An 18,318-nucleotide genomic window follows, 5' to 3' on the forward strand; every position below is an offset into this window, starting at 1 on the left:
ACCTTACACTACCTACGTAGTGTAATGTGTTCAAACTGTCATTGTGACGTGACAGTCACTCTGACAGGAAGCCTCCGGCTGGTCCTCATAGGCTTCCGTACATGGCAGCCCTGAGGCCATTGTCTGTCCTCCGATTGCCGTCACAAGGATCGCCAGCCCCCACAAATGCATGTGGGGGGCTGCCGATCTACTCTAAACCTCTTCAATGCGGCGATCGCAATCGACCGCCGCATCGAGGGGGTTAATTGCGAATTTTAGCGGCGACGGGCCACTGATCGGCAATGGGGAGATCAGGGCAGACACCCTGCACAGTTAACCGTTGCTGCGGTGTATACCCGTGCGGCGGTTAACTGTTAAAGCGCGGATGTAACTGCACGCTCAGGTGTGTGAAGTTACTGCTCACCTGGACGTGCATGTACGCCAAGGTGCGGGAAGGGGTTAATAACTTTATTTTTTTTGTTTTGCAGGTTCCGCTGGACTGTTTGAACTATGTCGTAGATTCGTTGCACTACTTCGATGATCTACGTTTTTTTAATATAAAACGGTTAAAGAGGTTTGTGTGGGGGAGTTCTTATTTCAATAAAAAATATTTTCATATGTCTCTGTGTTTTTTTTAATACTTTATTAGCATCTTGGATATGACAGTTGTCTAATTGACATCGTCCATTACTAAGGTGGGGCTTAGTGTGAGCCAGTAAAAAGGCTGCAACTAACCCCCCATTATTACCCCTGTACCCAATGCCACCAGGGGTGCTGGGAAGAGTCGGGTACGATCCAGTACCTGACCATCTGTAGTGATGGGTGGGCACTGGGGCGGCCACAGGCTGGTATTATTAGGCTGGGAGAGGCCAAAAACAGTGTCCCTTCCCACCCTGGCGATGCTAGCCTGCTGCTGCTGCTGCTATGTTGTATCTGGCTGGTTATGATAATGGGGGGGACGCAATGTCGTTTTCTTAATTTTTTATTTTTTTGTAAACGTTGTGGGGTCCCTCCCATTTTTCATAACCAGCCAGATACAACATAGCAAAAGCAGCCTAGCATTACCAGGGTGAGAAGGGCCACAGTTTTTGGCCTTTTCCAGCCTCATAATACCAGCCTGCTGCTGCCGCCCCAGTGCTCGACCATCACTACAGATGGTCAGGTACTGGATCACACCCGGCTCTTCCCAGCACCCCTGTTGACGGTGGGTACCGGGGTAATAGTGGGAGTTTAGCTGCATACTTTTTACTGGCTAACACTAAGCCCCATCTTAGTAATAGACGTTGTCAATCAGACTACTGCCATTACTAAGGCATTATTAAAGTTTTTAAAAAAAACACAGAGACATAAGAAAATATTTTTTTATTGAAATAAGAACTCCCACACACAACCCTCTTTCACCATTTTATTTTTAAAAAACTTAGATCATCGCAGTAGTCCAACGAATCTACGACGTAGTCCAAACAGTCCAGCGGAACCTGCAAAACCAAAAAATAAAGTTAGTAATATTTACAAGGGGGGCTGTGTGTAGATAACGCTAGACACAGCCCCCCTGTAGATAGCACCACACACAGCACCCCCTGTAGATAGCTCCAAACACAGACCCCCTGTAGATAACGCCACACACACTCCTCCCTGTAGATGACTACACATACAGCCCCTTGTAGATAGCGCCACAGAGCCCCCCTTGTAAATAGCACCACGCACAGACCCCCTTATAAATAGTACCATGCATAGATCCCCTTGCAAATAGCACCACGCACAGACGTCCTTGTAGATGGCGCCATGCACAGCCCCCCTTGTAGATAGCGCCACGCACAGCCCCCCTTGTAGATAGTGCCACGCACAGCCCGCCTTGTAAATAGAGACACACATAGCCCCCTTGTAGATAGCGCCACACACAGCCCCCCTTGTAGATAGCACCACACACAGCCCCCCTTGTAGATAGCGCCACACACAGCCCCCTTGTACATAGCGCTACACACAGCCCCCCTTGTAGATAGCGCCACACACAGCCCCCCTTGTACATAGCATCACACACAGCCCCCTCTGTACATAGCGCCACACAACCCCCTCCACCTCTTGTACATAGCGCCTCACAACCCCCTTCCCTCCTTTACATAGTGCCACACAACCCCCTCCCCCCTTGTACATAGTGCCACACAAACCCCCTTGTACATAGTGCGACACAACCCCCCTCTCGCCCTTGTACATAGTGCCACACAACCCCCCTCCCCTTGTACTTTGTGACACACTGCCGCCAGAGCGGAGAGAGGTAGAGGTAGCCTCCTGCTACAACTCTCCGCTCTGCCTTACATCACTCACCGTTAGAAGTCAGGAGGTCTTGCAGCGGTGTTCTGACTAGGGTCGGTGCGGTCCCGGGAGTGGACCAGTCCAGTCACCTGACCAGTGAGGACTGGTCCACTCCCGGGCCGGCATAGACCCCAGTCAGAACGCCGCCGCAGGACCTTTTGCCTCCTTCTGACTCTGATCGCTGCTGCAGTCGTCCGGAATGCAGGGCGCTTGTCTGCAGCGATCAGCTGTTTTTATACAGCTGCTCTGCGGCGCCCACCTCTTCCTGACCTCCGAGTTGCGCCCGGGGCACCACGGCGCCCAGCGGGCAATTTTTCAGACCGCCCAGGACAGCGGGACTGTGGTGAGAAGACGGGACGGTCCTGCCGGATCCGGGACAGTTGGGAGCTATGGAGAATGTCGCACAGAGCGCCATACAACCTAAGGCGGGTCCTCTGACCATCCAACAGCTTTCATTCTGATACTTGGGGATAGAGAGGGGGGCGCATTCTGAAACCCCTACCTTGGGCACAAGTTAGCTTATACCGCATCCTATTCTCATAATTACTTTTACTCTCTTCTGTTTTATATTCGACTGATTTCAACTACCTACGATTTAGTAGTATTTGCAGCACTAGTCTTCTTTCGAAGATATTTTCTAGTACAGGTCAGGTGTCAGATTTTATTAAGTCTAAAACTGGCCATACACAAATGTCAACCAATCCTGCTACGTTTGGTAGCTATCTTATGTTCATGCCCATTTTCATCCACTTTCATGCAGAATGGTTATACATATTCTTGTTGTGAAAGGTACATCATGTTAAATCATATATTGTATATATGTTTAGTAACCAGACTGCAATAAGTAATACATAGCTGTTTTAATAGTCAAGTAGTGAAAATGAAACACTATGTAAATTTCAAGGACTGAACAATTAACAACATTAATTAAACATAAATCTTAAAATAAAAATGTACATGATCCTTTTGACCATTATTTTTAACATTTACATGGCAGGCCATGTGTTAATTATGTAGCTTTATTTTGGTGCATAAAAAAAACACAAGCACATAGAAACAATTGCATAGAAGAAAAACACATTCGACCAATAACCATTTACCATATCCATTAAATTCTAGGTTTCTAAATTTGCAGAGATAAAATTAAATAGTACAGCATGATAAAATTTGTACAATTAATAAAACACTACAAAAAAAATAACTACAGTGTAACTACAGACATGTTGTAAAAACATGAAACAGTATTGATCAGTTCTAGTGATATCATTTTTCAAGAGTCATGAATATAGTCAATAGAGAGGACTGAGATTTACTCTTGTTGTATAGAAGATAATATGGCTATGACTTATGTTACAGTTTTATTTTCTATTCAAAAATACATATGACGATTTTATAGAAATTTACAACTGCGAGACGCTATACACAGCCAATTCCCCATGTCCGATTACCCCTTAATCGGAGTTTTTGTATCACAGGGACCCAGGGGAATTATTTCAGCCTTGTACACCTATCTGTTGGGAAACAGATTGAAATCCACTCAGCCTCCGAGACCAAGTGGAAAATACTTGTTCCTGGTATGTCTTTTAAAGATTGGGAGGAGGCACTGGCGTCCCCCACTCTATTTATCCCCTGCGGTTAACAATCGCATGACTCAATTATACTTTCTGCACTTATGTTACTTATCTCCAATTCGTCTTCATAAAATGGGGGGGGGGACTCCCACACACTAGATGTCACAGATGCTCTAAAACACAAGCTGACTTTTGGCACATGGCTTGGGAGTTCTCATATATTAATTCCTTTTGGAAAGAGATAACATCACAACTGACATCTGTTCTGGGGATTCCGGTGCCATTTACCCCTGAGGTGTGCCTTCTTGGTCTTTTAGATGAGTCGTTATGACCACATCACACTAGAATTTTTCTTAGGGAGACTTTGTTTTTTGCCTGTAAAGCCATTGCACTCAAATGGATGGGTGATAAATTCCCAACCTTAGGTCAATGGAGGAGACTGATCAACATGACAATTCCATATGAGAGAATGGTGTATTCTCACAGAGGTTGCACCCAAAAATTCCAGATGATATGGGGGAGATGGATGGTTTCCCCTTTGGCTCTCTCTTCCCCGAGATCGCTGAGAGCTGGCCCCTCCGCTGATCCTTGAGGTTCTGGGGGAAGCTAATAGTGGGATGTTTGGGTAGTCCCATCGCGGTATAGGGTTCTGGATAAGAAACCTGGAGATCTAGCATTTTATGTCCATTATTCTATTAAACATTCAATATACAGTGGCATACTGTTATGTGCAGGTCTTACATGTGCGATGTTAATGTTACGTTTAACTTTGTTTAATTCAGTTCATGACTGTGTATATCACATTACATGCTTCATCCTGATTTCTACTGTAGATTTTATAAATGTGACTGTCTGAGTAATGTTGCCGGTGTGACCAGATACTCGATCTCTCTTTACTGTAATTTACACCATTATGTATATGTAGATATAATGTGATAATACTGTTTTTTGTTGATGTGCGAATTGTATTTCATATGTTGTTTAATAAAACGAGTTTAAAAAAAATAAATATGACGATACATGTTCTCCAACAGTTTCCCAGCTGCTAAAGAGAGACTTTGTGGTATAACATGTATATAAATAAATAAATTTTAAAAATTCCAAGTTTACTGCTGGGAGAAATAAATAAATCTAGTGAGGGGCAATGCAAAACCACAAGGAAATAAACAGCTTTCATTCCCCTCAAACATCAAGTATAGTCTAGTACTGTGAGCAGCCTAAGGCCCCATGCACATGACCGTAAAAACTCCCGTAATTACGGGCCGTAATTACGGCCCGTAAATACGGGCCCATAGACTTCTATTGGCCACGGGTACCTCCCCGTATGCTTACGGGAAGGAGCCAGTGCCATTGAAAAAGATAGCACATGTCCTATTTCAGGCCGTAATTACGGCACGGGCAGCCCATAGAAGTCTATGGGGCTCCCATAATTACGGGTGACTACGTGTGTGCACCCGTAATTATGTCAGTAAATAGTCACTGTCCAGGGTGCTGAAAGAGATAAATGATCGGCAGTAACTGTTTCAGCACCCTGAACAGTGGCTACCGATCACAATATAGATAAAGCTGTAAAAAAAAAAAGACGTTCATACTTACCCAGAACTCCCTGCTTCTTCCTCCAGTCCGGCCTCCTGGGATGATGTTACAGCCCATGTGACCGCTGCAGCCAATCACAGGCCAATCACTGGCTGCAGTGGTCACATGGACTGCCGCGTCATCCAGGGAGGTCGGACTGGATGTCAAGCGAGGGACGCGTCACCAAGACAACGGCCGGGTAAGTATGAATTTCTTTTACTTTTATTACGGAAAGGGCTGTCCCTTCTCTCTATCCTGCACTGATAGAGAGAAGGGCTGCCGATTAGTGCAGTGCAATTTTGCAGCCAAAAACATGCCCGTAAATACTGGTGCAATACGGGTCGAATACGTGTGACCAAGGACCCATATTTACGCCAGTATTTACGGGTGGACAAAAATACGGTCATGTGCATGAGGCCTTACTGTACCAATGTAGATGTAGTGTAGGACTGGGGTTCCTTGGACCCAAAAGAGAAAATTATTATTAGGGCCCACCCGCAATCTATAGGGAACCTGTGGTTATCCATGTAAGCCTTGATATATACCCAGGACATATCATCAATAAGATTTATTAGGATATTTGGGAAACAACCCATAAGAAATAGAACATAGTGGCAAGTGGTTCTAAATGAGGTTGTCTTCTTCTGAAACTTTTAGGCCCTGTTGCATTATAAGCCCATTATTGTGCCAGTGTCTGTCCCAACGGAGTATCCTCTGTTGTTCTGGTGGACCAGTCTGATCCTAAGTGGGTGTATTGGTTTAACTAAAGTAACGCTATGCGTGATAACTAATATATACTGACGTAGTGTGTATGTGAAGCTTAAAGAGATTCTGACACAAAACTTAGAAGTGATGCAGCATCTAGATCCCCCTCCCCCACTAACTGGTTATTCGGATATACAGTATAATAACTGATAAAATGTCAAGTTTGTTAAGCGGCCAGGATTTATGGACTCGATGCATGTACATTCCTGCGTGGTGTGGGGGGGGGGGGACATTAGGTAACCAAATTTGCTGAAATTATCAGAAGAGCAATTCTTCAGAACAACTCTGATATCAAAGAAGCTAATGTTAGATGCAGAAATGCTGTCTTTAAACTGGAAATGGTAAAAATAGATTTTTTTTTAAAAATCATAGAAAGTCAAGGGGGAACAACAACAAATTTTTTTTTTTATCTCTGCTCTGTCATTTTTATTGATCAATTTATCTAAAGCAGTGATCACCTGTCATATTGTCATAGTATGTTGCTATCTATATATATTATTTGGCCCTAGACTCTATCAGAGGGCTAAATATCATATGCAGGCAAGGACAAGATTTGCTAACGGGGCCATATTTCCAGTCTGTGTTCCCTCCATACATTTTTACAATAAATCGGATTGAACCCCAGCAGAAGAAAAAATGAATTTTTTCCAACTTCTGGCAGACAAGATACAGTAGGCATTTGTTTTGTTTTACCCATTAATGTTCTCATTCCATTGTGTCCTCTTCTAGTTAATAAGATCTATTAGTCAGGAGAAGAGAGAACAGATGAGCTGTCAGATTACTTCTCATTTGTTTTCTATAATCAGGTAGAGTGCTGAATGTACAGGAGCAGTGCTCCCTATAATATACGTAGGGAAGTCAAGGCACTCTACCCTATACAGCTGCGTTTTGCTGGGCTGTATCCTTCATATATACACTACCGTTCAAAAGTTTAGGGTCACTTAGAAATGTCCTTTTTTTTTAAAGAAAAGCACAGTTTTTTTCAATGAAGATAACATTAAGTTAATCAGAAATACACTCTATACATTGTTAATGTGCTAAATGACTATTCTAGCTGCAAACGTCTGGTTTTTAATGCAATATCTACATAGGTGTATAGAGGCCCATTTCCAGCTACCATCACTCCAGTGTTCTAATGGTACATTGTGTTTGCTAACTGTGTTAGAAGGATAATGGATGATTAGAAAACACTTGAAAACCCTTGTGCAATTATGCTAGCACCGCTGTAAACAGTTTTGCTGTTTAGAGGAGCTATAAAACTGACCTTCCTTTGAGCTAGTTGAGAATCTGGAGCATTACATTTGTGGGTTCGATTTAAACTCTCAAAATGGCTAGAAAAAGAGAGCTTTCATGTGAAACTCGACAGTCTATTCTTGTTCTTAGAAATGAAGGCTATTCCATGCGAGAAATTGCCAAGAAACTGAAGATTTCCTACAACGATGTGTACTACTCCCTTCAGAGGACAGCACAAACAGGCTCTAACCAGAGTAGAAAGAGAAGTGGGAGGCCCCGCTGCACAACTGAGCAACAAGACAAGTACATTAGAGTCTCTAGTTTGAGAAATAGACGCCTCACAGATCCTCAACTGGCAGCTTCATTAAATGGTACGCGCAAAACGCCAGTGTCAACGTCTACAGTGAAGAGGCGACTCCGGGATGCTGGCCTTCAGGGCAGAGTGGCAAAGAAAAAGCCATATCTGAGCCTGGCTAATAAAAGGAAAAGATTAATATGGGAAAATGCACACAGGCATTGGACAGAGGAAGATTGCAAAAAAGTGTTATGGACAGACGAATAGAAGTTTGAAGAGTTTGGATCACACAGAAGAACATTTGTGAGACGCAGAACAACTGAAAAGATGCTGGAAGAGTGCCTGACGCCATCTGTCAAGCATGGTGGAGGTAATGTGATGGTCTGGGGTTGCTTTGGTGCTGGTAAAGTGGGAGATTTGTACAAGGTAAAAGGGATTTTGAATAAGGAAGGCTATCACTCCATTTTGCAACGCCATGCCATACCCTGTGGACAGTGCTTGATTGGAGCCAATTTCATCCTACAACACGACAATGACCCAAAGCACACCTCCAAATTATGCAAGAACTATTTAGGGAAGAAGCAGGCAGCTGGTATTCTATCTGTAATGGAGTGGCCAGCGCAGTCACCAGATCTCAACCCCATAGAGCTGTTGTGGGAGCAGCTTGACCATATGGTACGCAAGAAGTGCTCATCAAGCCAATCCAACTTGTGGGAGGGGCTTCTGGAAGCATGGGGTGAAATTTCGATTACCTCAGCAAATTAACAGCTAGAATGCCAAAGGTCTGCAATGCTGTAATTGCTGCAAATGGGGCATTCTTTGACGAAAGCAAAGTTTGAAGGAGAAAATTATTATTTCAAATAAAAATCATTATTTCTAACCTTGTCAATGTCTTGTCTATATTTTCTAGTCATTTTGCAACTCATTTGATAAATATAAGTGTGAGTTTTCATGGAAAACACAAAATTGTCTGGGTGACCCCAAACTTTTGAACGGTAGTGTACGCAATAGAGCTTCTAAGCAAGATATCCAGGAACCACTCTCACCAAAGCCCCTTAAAGAAGTTGTCTCATGTGAGACCACCTCTTTCAGAATGCGGTCCTTGGGGTGATCAGCTGATCGCCCCCGGTCCCGCTCCCAGAACCGCCAGAACACAGCTGAATTTGCCAGGGAAAGCCGCAACCAGTCAGACATTTCCACTGCAGGGGAAATGTAGTATTACATGATGGCCATTCAGATGAATGGCTGTCCTTTTAATACAAGGACGGCTCGAGTTCACCATAATGGGGGCCGCATGTTTAGAATAGCTTTACGTTCTAGCTCTGAGAGGGGGTTCCAAGCGGGAAACCCCCATATATGATTTCTATATGCCCTAATAGGGCATATGGATAGGGGTTATCTTCATGAGACCCCTTTAAAGTTTACCTCTGACTATAAATAACTTTGCAGAAATCAATATTACAAGCGAAGATAAGAAACATTGTAATATGACTTTCTTCACATATCAGACTCCTTTCCTCCTCCATACCCCCACCTCCTCCTGTTCATTCACTTAGAGATCAGGTTACAGCTGCCCATATAAATCTATGGAGAGGGGATTAGGAAGCAGAAGGAAACTACATAGCTACCAGGATGTCTCCCATACATAGCATACAGAGGAAATCCTACACCCCTATTACACAGAGAAGCAATATCAGCATGGATGACATTATATAGCAGTAAGGAGCAGTGTAGCTATGAATCCAGTACTGAGGTGAGGCAGTAAAACACTTACTAGATTCAGCAGCATCTCTGGGTGTCTGTGCCTCTTTCTCTCTCACTTTGCTGCTGCTGCTTCATCCTCCCCCTCCCCTCTCCCAAGGGGGAAGAGAAAAGGAGTCTGATAAGTGGAGAAAGAAGCATTTTTCTGCATTAAGATATATTACGAAGTTTCTCATCTTCGCTTGAACTATTGATTTTTGGAAAATTCGGAGGTAAACTTTAATGGTGAAAAGGCAAGGTGTATCCAAACAAATCTACTTAGGCGAGGTTCATATAGTGTAGTTTTGTGGGAGTTTTTATTTAGCCAAAAGCGAGGAGCGGATAAAAAAAATTGTAGTATTAAGTATGATATGTTTCTTTATACTTTTCCAACTTTTAGGATGCACTAGTGATTTTGACTTAAAATAAAAAATGCACCAAACACTGCATCAAACAGCTCTGTATGACCCTGGCATAAGCTTTATGTATGACAACCAGTGCAAAACAAAAAGAAGAAATAATATACATAGAAAACGATGATATACTGCTTTCATTTTATCATTTGCAATAGGAGAAAATATAGGGAATAAAATGCATTTCTTTATATAGCATCTCCACTTTAATATTGCAATAGTTTCTATTAAATAACCTGTATATTATCGTTGAGTAAAGGATGCAACATTAATATAATGCAGCACCACCTAGTCCTGTGCCTTATTATTGTTGCCTGTAGGAATAGCAGGAATCAAATGTACAGTAGATATGAAAAACATTCTATATATTAATTGTGCATGAGAATGAATGCAACATTTTCAGTCATAGTGGACCTAACCTAGATGGGAACGATAAGTGTATGCAAGAACATTGATATTTGTTGTTTTGAATAATGTCTTAAGCGAAAATTCAAAACATATTTCATGGTACCTCAAGGTTATGACATTTTGGCCAAAGAGTACATTATTGTGTGTACTATAAACAACTGATCCCAAATGGGAAGGATAAAATTAGTTTTGCGTATGCCGCCATAGTCCTGGCCATGTACAGTGTTAATCCTTGGGTTCTTCTTCACTTAATCCAGATGTATTCCTGTGTTCTATATATTCCACAGCTCCATATAGCAAAATTCCCACCACAATAACACACATTAATATATAGAGTTTAATATACACACATAAAAATGAGCTGTATCCAAATGCAATGGCAAATCCAAGGGATTCCCAAAGGGAGAAATTGGAAAAGGCTGCTTCCTTATTTTTTTCAAACAATACACCATATAAGGCTGCAAGATAAGACAAATAATAAGAAACATGAGAATCGACAAAACTAAGAAGACTAAAATGTGCTAAATTCTTAAATTGTGTGACGATCATGATCACTGTTAAAATTATTCCGCTGGAAGATGGAAAATATCCTGTGCGGGCAAAACATTGCCTAAGCTATTGCGCTTTTCTTCTAGTATTAAAAAAAAATGCAAATATTTGATTCCAGAGCTTCAGTAACATTTACTAAGGATCTTGCACTGCGAGTAGTGGAATCCCCGTCTTAGAAATATGTTTAGAAGTGGTGTGAGAAGGTAATGACAAGTGCTCTGAATGGCTGTGGATTTGCCATAAATGTGTAACATGGGAAAACCCCTTTACATTTAATAAGGTTCATTTATTGAAATGTTTTTAACTATTATGTACAGGCATACAGTATATATATTTGCCAGTACATTAACTGGTGTACTAATAATACACAGGCAGTTGTTAGGGCATACTAGGAAAGACTGGGCCCCATAGCAAACTTTTGACTGGGGCCCCCCCTCCCCTGAGTGTCACACATCCCCCCCTTGTAGATAGTGCCTTTTTTACAGCCCCCCCCTGTAGATAACGCCATACAGCCCCCTGTAGATAACTCCATACAGCCCCCCTGTAGATAACACCATACAGCCCCCTGTAGATAACGCCATACAGCCCGCCTGTAGATAACGCCATACAGCCCCCCTGTAGATAACGCCATACAGCCCCCCTGTAGATAACGCTATACAGCCCCCCCTGTAGGTAACGCCATACAGCCCCAACCCCCCAAAAAAATCTGACCTATAGTGTGTCCTACAAAAGACACGTATCCCCTATCCACAGGATAGGGGATACATGTGTGATCGCTGGCAGCGATAGGGAGAACGGGGGACCGAAAGTCCCCTGAAGTTCTCCATGACTAACCTCTGACTTCCGGAGTCTGCGCAGCTCAATAAAAATGAAAGGAGCACTGGTCACGCATGCGTACAAGCGCGACCGGCGCTCCATTCATTTCTACAGAGCTGCCGACACAGACCCCGGAAGTCCGAGGTTTGTGATGGAGAACTTCAGGGGACTTTCGGTCCCCCGTCTCCCTATCGCTGCAAGCGATCACACATGTATCCCCTATCCTGTGGATAGGGGATACATGTCTTTTGTAGGAACAACCCCTTTAATGGCAGAGCGGGGAGATACCTCCCTGCTCTGCCATAGTGTTTAGTGGCGTCGCGCTGTAGTAGCCATAGCGGCAGCTAGCGGAGCCTAGGGCCATGGTGGGGGCCCGTGCCGACGGGCGACACAAGCCCCCTCATGCCACGGGCCCCGTAGCAGCCGCTACAGCTGCTACAGCGGTAGTTATGCCACTGGGCATACCCAAGTATGTCCTACCAAGAAAAAATATGGTCAGACAGTCCTGGGGTCCTCCAGTGGACCCAAATCGCACCACAGAAATTCCATGTGAAGCGATCAAAGGGGAGGTCTCCTCAGTCTCTCGGTTTTTATGCCACAATTAGCATTGATTGCGGCTTATAAATGGTTAAACCACGGAGATCCGGGGTTAAAAGTGAAAATATGTGGGTTCATGATTTGTTTGGCATTGTTATATATATATATATATATATATATATATATATATATATATATATATATATATATATATATATATATATATATTGATCTTTAATAGTACTAGTAGTCAATTAGCAACCAACTGCTTTCTTTTATTACCATGGTTATTAAAATGTCAGCATTTGATGTGAAGTACTTACTATTAAACTGGTACTTGTATTCCAATCCCATTTTTATTTAGTATGATATATTCATTTATAATTGACTCTAACTATCCACAAAGCCTTCCGAAATGTTGCCAGTTAAAATCTTACAATATAAGATTAAAATGAATTTCCGCCCTTGAATATAATTTTGTATTTTTAATCTGAGTAGGTTAAAAATTATATATTTGCAGTGGACTGAGCTGTGTTTTTATAGTACAGAGTTCCAAATCCTCTGCATAGAAATCGATTTAAAATATAACATTCTGGCTGCCTGCAGTCATCACTAGAACATGGGAGCTTACTGCACAGCGTTATACAGTAAACCTAAAAATAAGATATTACGCAGGAAGTTCCAATGCTCCCTCTAGTGGAGGACTGCAGGCAGCCAGCATGCTATCATTTAAAGATATGTCTATGCAGGGGATTTGGAGCTCTGGATCAGAAAAACAGAGCTCCAACCACTATAAAGATATATTAAGAAATTAGTCAGCACTACATTTTGGACCTAAAAATGGCATGGTGGTAAAAGGAAAAAATGGGAACTCATCACTCCAAGGTATGTGCAATAAGTGATATTTTATTTCACATATATCGAAAAGTAGTAATCCAAAACTAGGTTTTTAACGTTTCTGTCTATACAACTCTATACAACTCTTTATCCTTATCCACGGTCGTAATCCGTATCTGAAGAAGGTCGAATGTATAGATCGAAACGTTAAAAACCTATTTTTGGATTACTAGTTTTCGCTATATGTGAAATAAAATATCACTTATTGCATCATACCTTGGAGTGCATCATACCTTGGCGTGGAAGCCTACTCACGCACCCTTGAAACACGGAGTGCTGCAGGATCAAAAAAGTACCATGGTGGTAAAAGGGGGAGATTTACTTTAAATTATTAGTATGATGTGGAATCATGGCTTGTATTGTACAGTATGTAGTCTAGACAAATGATGGTTTACTACAACCTTGGGACAACCAGGTAAAACCTGTCAATACATCTGTAGAGTAAACTGTTAATGCCAAGGACTACTCTAGCAATGGCATAGTTACATCCATATCAGCCTGCCAAAGTTTAGATAGATAGATAGGATAGATAGATAGATGATAGATAGATAGATAGATAGATAGATAGATAGATAGATAGATAGATAGATAGATAGATAGATAGATAGATAGATAGATAGATAGATAGATAGATAGATAGATAGAGAGATGATAGATAGATAGATAGATAGATAGATAGATAGATAGATAGATAGATAGATAGATAGATAGATAGATAGATAGATAGATAGATAGATAGATAGATAGATAGATATTAGATAGATAGATAGATAGATAGATAGATAGATAGATAGATAGATAGATAGATAGATAGATAGATAGATAGATAGATAGATAGATAGATAGATAGATAGATAGATACTTTTGTAGTGTCCCTCAGGACACTACTTGCGAGACAGTATGTTGTAGATGTAGTTCATGATTTTATGCAAATGGTATTGGGAATTGGGAACAGAGCCAGAGAGCCTGAAAGGATAAACAGGTACTAATTTAGGTTAGAGAAGCTCCATACAAGATATATTCTTGGGTTCGACTACGGGTAGCAGCAGAGCAGAGTAGTTTAGCATGACAAACGCCACACTTGCACTTCGCTGTGTTGTAGATTGACATTATCAGAGGACCTGGTACCTCCATTTTGTGTGGGCTTGTAACTGAGATTTTGCAACTATGACTTCGTTCACATCTGCGTTGGGACTCCGTTTATGGGTTCCGTCTGACGTTTCCGTCAGGGGAACCCTTGAACGTAATCCAAACTGAGACAAATGGAAACCATAGGCTTCCGTTTGCATCACAATTGATTTCAATGGTGACGGATCTGGTGCAAATGGTTTCCGTTTGTCACCGTTGTGCAAGGGTTCTGTCATTTTGACGGAATCAGTAACATAGTCGACTGCGCTATTCATTCCTTCAAAATGACAGAACCCTTAAACAACGGTGACAAACGAAAACCATTTGCACCTGATCCGTCAACATTGAAATCAATGCTGATGCAAACGGAAGCCTATGGTTTCCGTTTATTTTTAGTTTGGATTCCATTCATGGGTTCCCCTGAAGGAAAGGTCCCACGGAACCCATGAACAGAGTCCCAACGCAGATGTGAACGAAGCCTAAGTAAAGCCTGCTGCAAGCTGAATCTCTTTAACTACCACCGAAGCCTCCTGTCTTCCTTTGTACATCTAACATCAAGGACTCCCCAAACACCATCAGGACAGGAGCAGACACAGGGAGGGTCCCGGGGAAATTAGGGATGACATCCTCTTTAACCAGCGCAAACCCCCTCTTCACTAGCTGTGAGCAAGCCCTGAGAGAGTGGGAAGGCCTGTTAGCCACTGTGATCCCCACTGAGAGCCCAGCTGGTCGCCAGTTTCTGGGCCTATGCCTTTTCCATCCCATCTCGCGTCTCCCGCTTGCACGCTACATTTTGATCCAGAGAAACTCATAAGGGGGGTCTTTCCTTACCCCAACAGCAATCTCTTTATATAATAACTCTCAATGTTATTAGTCATGAGATAAAGATAAATGACCTTTTTAAATGTTGTCCATGTATCTGCCATTATTAGCTCTTGCGGTAGGGCATTCCAAAGTTTAATTGCTCTAACTGTAAAAAGCCCTTTCCTGTAATGATCTTTGGACTGCCTTTCTTCCTAACATAAAGGGTACATCTTAGGGCAAAACAACACAGAGATTTTTCCAAAATCTAACAACTCACATGATTGTCCCAATTGCTTATAATGGTATGCTTGTCAGATTACAAGACAAAACCTAATGGAAAAATCCTAATATGGGATTGAGGCTACAAAGGCAAAATTAAATGAATATATATATATATATATATATATATATATATATATATATATATATATATATATATATATATATATATATATTTATATATATATATATATATATTTATATATATATATATATATATATATATATATATATCGTGGAGGAAATAAGTATTTGATACCTTGCTGATTTTGTAAGTTTGCCCACTGTCTAAGACATTAACAGTCTAGAATTTTTAGGCTAGGTTAATTTTACCAGTGAGAGATAGATTATATGAAAAAAAATAAAAAAAATCACATAGTCAAAATTATATATATTTATTTGCATTGTGCACAGAGAAATAAGTATTTGATCCCCTACCAACCATTAAGAGTTCAGCCTCCTCCAGACCAGTTACATGCTCCAAATCAACTTGGTGCCTGCATTAAAGACAGCTGTCTTACATGGTCACCTGTATAAAAGTCTCCTGTCCACAGACTCAATTAATCAGTCTGACTCTAACCTCTACAACATGGGCAGGACCAAAGAGCTTTCTAAGGATGACAGGGACAAGATCATAGACCTGCACAAGGCTGGAATGGGCTACAAAACCATAAGTAAGACGCTGGGTGAGAAGGAGACAACTGTTGGTGCAATAGTAAGAAAATGGAAGACATACAAAATGACTGTCAATCGACATCGATCTGGGGCTCCATGCAAAAGCTCACCTCGTGGGGTATCCTTGATCCTGAGGAAGGTGAGAGCTCAGCCGAAAACTACACGGGGGGAACTTGTTAATGATCTCAAGGCAGCTGGGACCACAGTCAGCAAGAAAACCATTGGTAACACATTACGCCGTAATGAATTAAAATCCTGCAGTGCCCGCAAGGTCCCCTGCTCAAGAAGGCACATGTACAGGCCCGTCTGAAGTTTACAAATGCACATCTGGATGACTCTGAGAGTGATTGGGAGAAGGTGCTGTGGTCAGATGAGACTAAAATTGAGCTCTTTGGCATTAACTCAACTCGCCGTGTTTGGAGGAAGAGAAATGCTGCCTATGACCCAAAGAACACCGTCCCCACTGTCAAGCATGGAGGTGGAAACATTATGTTTTGGGGGTGTTTCTCTGCTAAGGGCACAGGACTACTTCACCGCATCAATGGGAGAATGGATGGAGCCATGTACCGTCAAATTCTGAGTGACAACCTCCTTCCCTCCACCAGGACATTAAAAATGGCTCGTGGCTGGGTCTTCCAGCACGACAATGACCCGAAACATACAGCCAAGGCAACAAAGGAGTGGCTCAAAAAGCAGCACATTAAGGTCATGGAGAGGCCTAGCCAGTCTCCAGACCTTAATCCCATCGAAAACTTATGGAGGGAGCTGAAGATCTGAGTTGCCAAGCGACAGCCTCGAAATCTTAATGATTTACAGATGATCTGCAAAGAGGAGTGGTCCATAATTCCATCTAACATGTGTGCAAACCTCATCATCAACTACAAAAACCGTCTGACTGCTGTGCTTGCCAACAAGGGTTTTGCCACCAAGTATTAAGTCTTGTTTGCCAAAGGGATCAAATACTTATTTCTCTGTGCACAATGAAAATACATATATATAATTTTGACAATGTGATGTTCTGTTTTTTTTTAAATATAATCTATCTCTCACTGGTAAAATTAACCTAGCCTAAAAATTCTAGACTGTTCATGTCTTTGACAGTGGGCAAACTTACAAAATCAGCAAGGGATCAAATACTTATTTCCTTCACTGTATATATATATATATATATATATACATATATATATATATATATATATATATATATATATATATATATATATATATATATATATATATATATATATATATATATATATATACATTTTACAAAATTAGTTCTGTTCTCGGCTACTTTAGATTCTTAGACCTTATGATCTCATAATAGATATTCATTTTAGACAGCGTCTGCCACCAGACATTACTACAGTATATATGAGGTGAGTTTCTGAATAAGTCTAAAATTGCAAAAGATACAGCCAAGTGCATTTTATTTGGATGAGAGGGTTCAGCAGCCCTTATGTGCATATGATGCAGGAGATGAAATGTTCCTCCAATCAGATTTTGAGGGGGCCTTTTGTTGGCTGCGGATGCACGCTAAGATTTGACCTTGTTTGATCACTGGTAAAATTAGCGTAATAACAACATTAGTATGAATAGAACAACCCAGTGGCATAGCTATCGCGGTCCCAACGGTCGCACTTGTGACCGCCCCATAAGCCAGGGGCTTATTACTATGGGGGAGCATAAGGGGATATTATTATTGTGTGGTGGCACAAAGAAGGGCACAATTACTGTGGGATGCAAAGTAGATATTATATTGTGGTGTGCACAATGGGGGAATTATTAATGTGTGGGGGCACTATTACTTTTTTTGGAGCACAAAAGGGGGCAGTAGTACAGTGTGGGGAGCAAAGAGTGCACTATTGCTGTGTAGGGGCACTGAAAGTGGCATTGAGGGTAACAGCACGATGGGGAGTTTGTGTGCAGAGACAAGTCATGGCTAGAAGTCTTCATGGTGTTCTTGGCCCAAATAGAATAGAAAAGCTGATGACCACAATCAGAGAAGACACCACCTGTGAGTCACTGGATGTAACTGTACTGTATTCACGTTTCGCTTGTCTTATAGCAAAGCTGTCTCCGATATTTATACTATTTTTGGCGGGCAAAAAAAAAAAGGCTTGAGGCTTGTGCCACAGATTTTTTAAGACCATAGCAATGTGCCTGGCTGCTAGTGCTGCATTGCTGGATCACTTAAAGGGACACTCCGGCCAAAACTAATCTTTCCCATGTGTACCATTATGGTATTTTACATGTCAGTCTCTCACCTGTTGTTATTTTTTTTGCTGCTTCCATCTCTATATATCAGACTGGGATGGTTTCTTAGCAGCAGTGTAAATCA

At 41.7% G+C, this 18,318-nt stretch overlaps 1 protein-coding gene across 1 annotated transcript in view; it reads right to left on the reverse strand.

Annotated features, from left to right (window-relative positions):
* Window positions 1–10,485: 10,485 nt before the first annotated feature.
* The window catches only part of LOC142761125 (protein unc-93 homolog A-like), a 60,694-nt gene continuing 52,861 nt past the window's right edge, over window positions 10,486–18,318 (reverse strand). The window contains exon 9 of the mRNA XM_075864317.1: window positions 10,486–10,750. Within this exon, the coding sequence (XP_075720432.1) occupies window positions 10,518–10,750 (233 nt within the window). The 3' untranslated portion in view covers window positions 10,486–10,517. The remainder of the gene's footprint in view (window positions 10,751–18,318) is intronic.

Source organism: Rhinoderma darwinii, chromosome 4, assembly GCF_050947455.1.
Source record: "Rhinoderma darwinii isolate aRhiDar2 chromosome 4, aRhiDar2.hap1, whole genome shotgun sequence".
Taxonomy (NCBI): domain Eukaryota; kingdom Metazoa; phylum Chordata; class Amphibia; order Anura; family Rhinodermatidae; genus Rhinoderma; species Rhinoderma darwinii.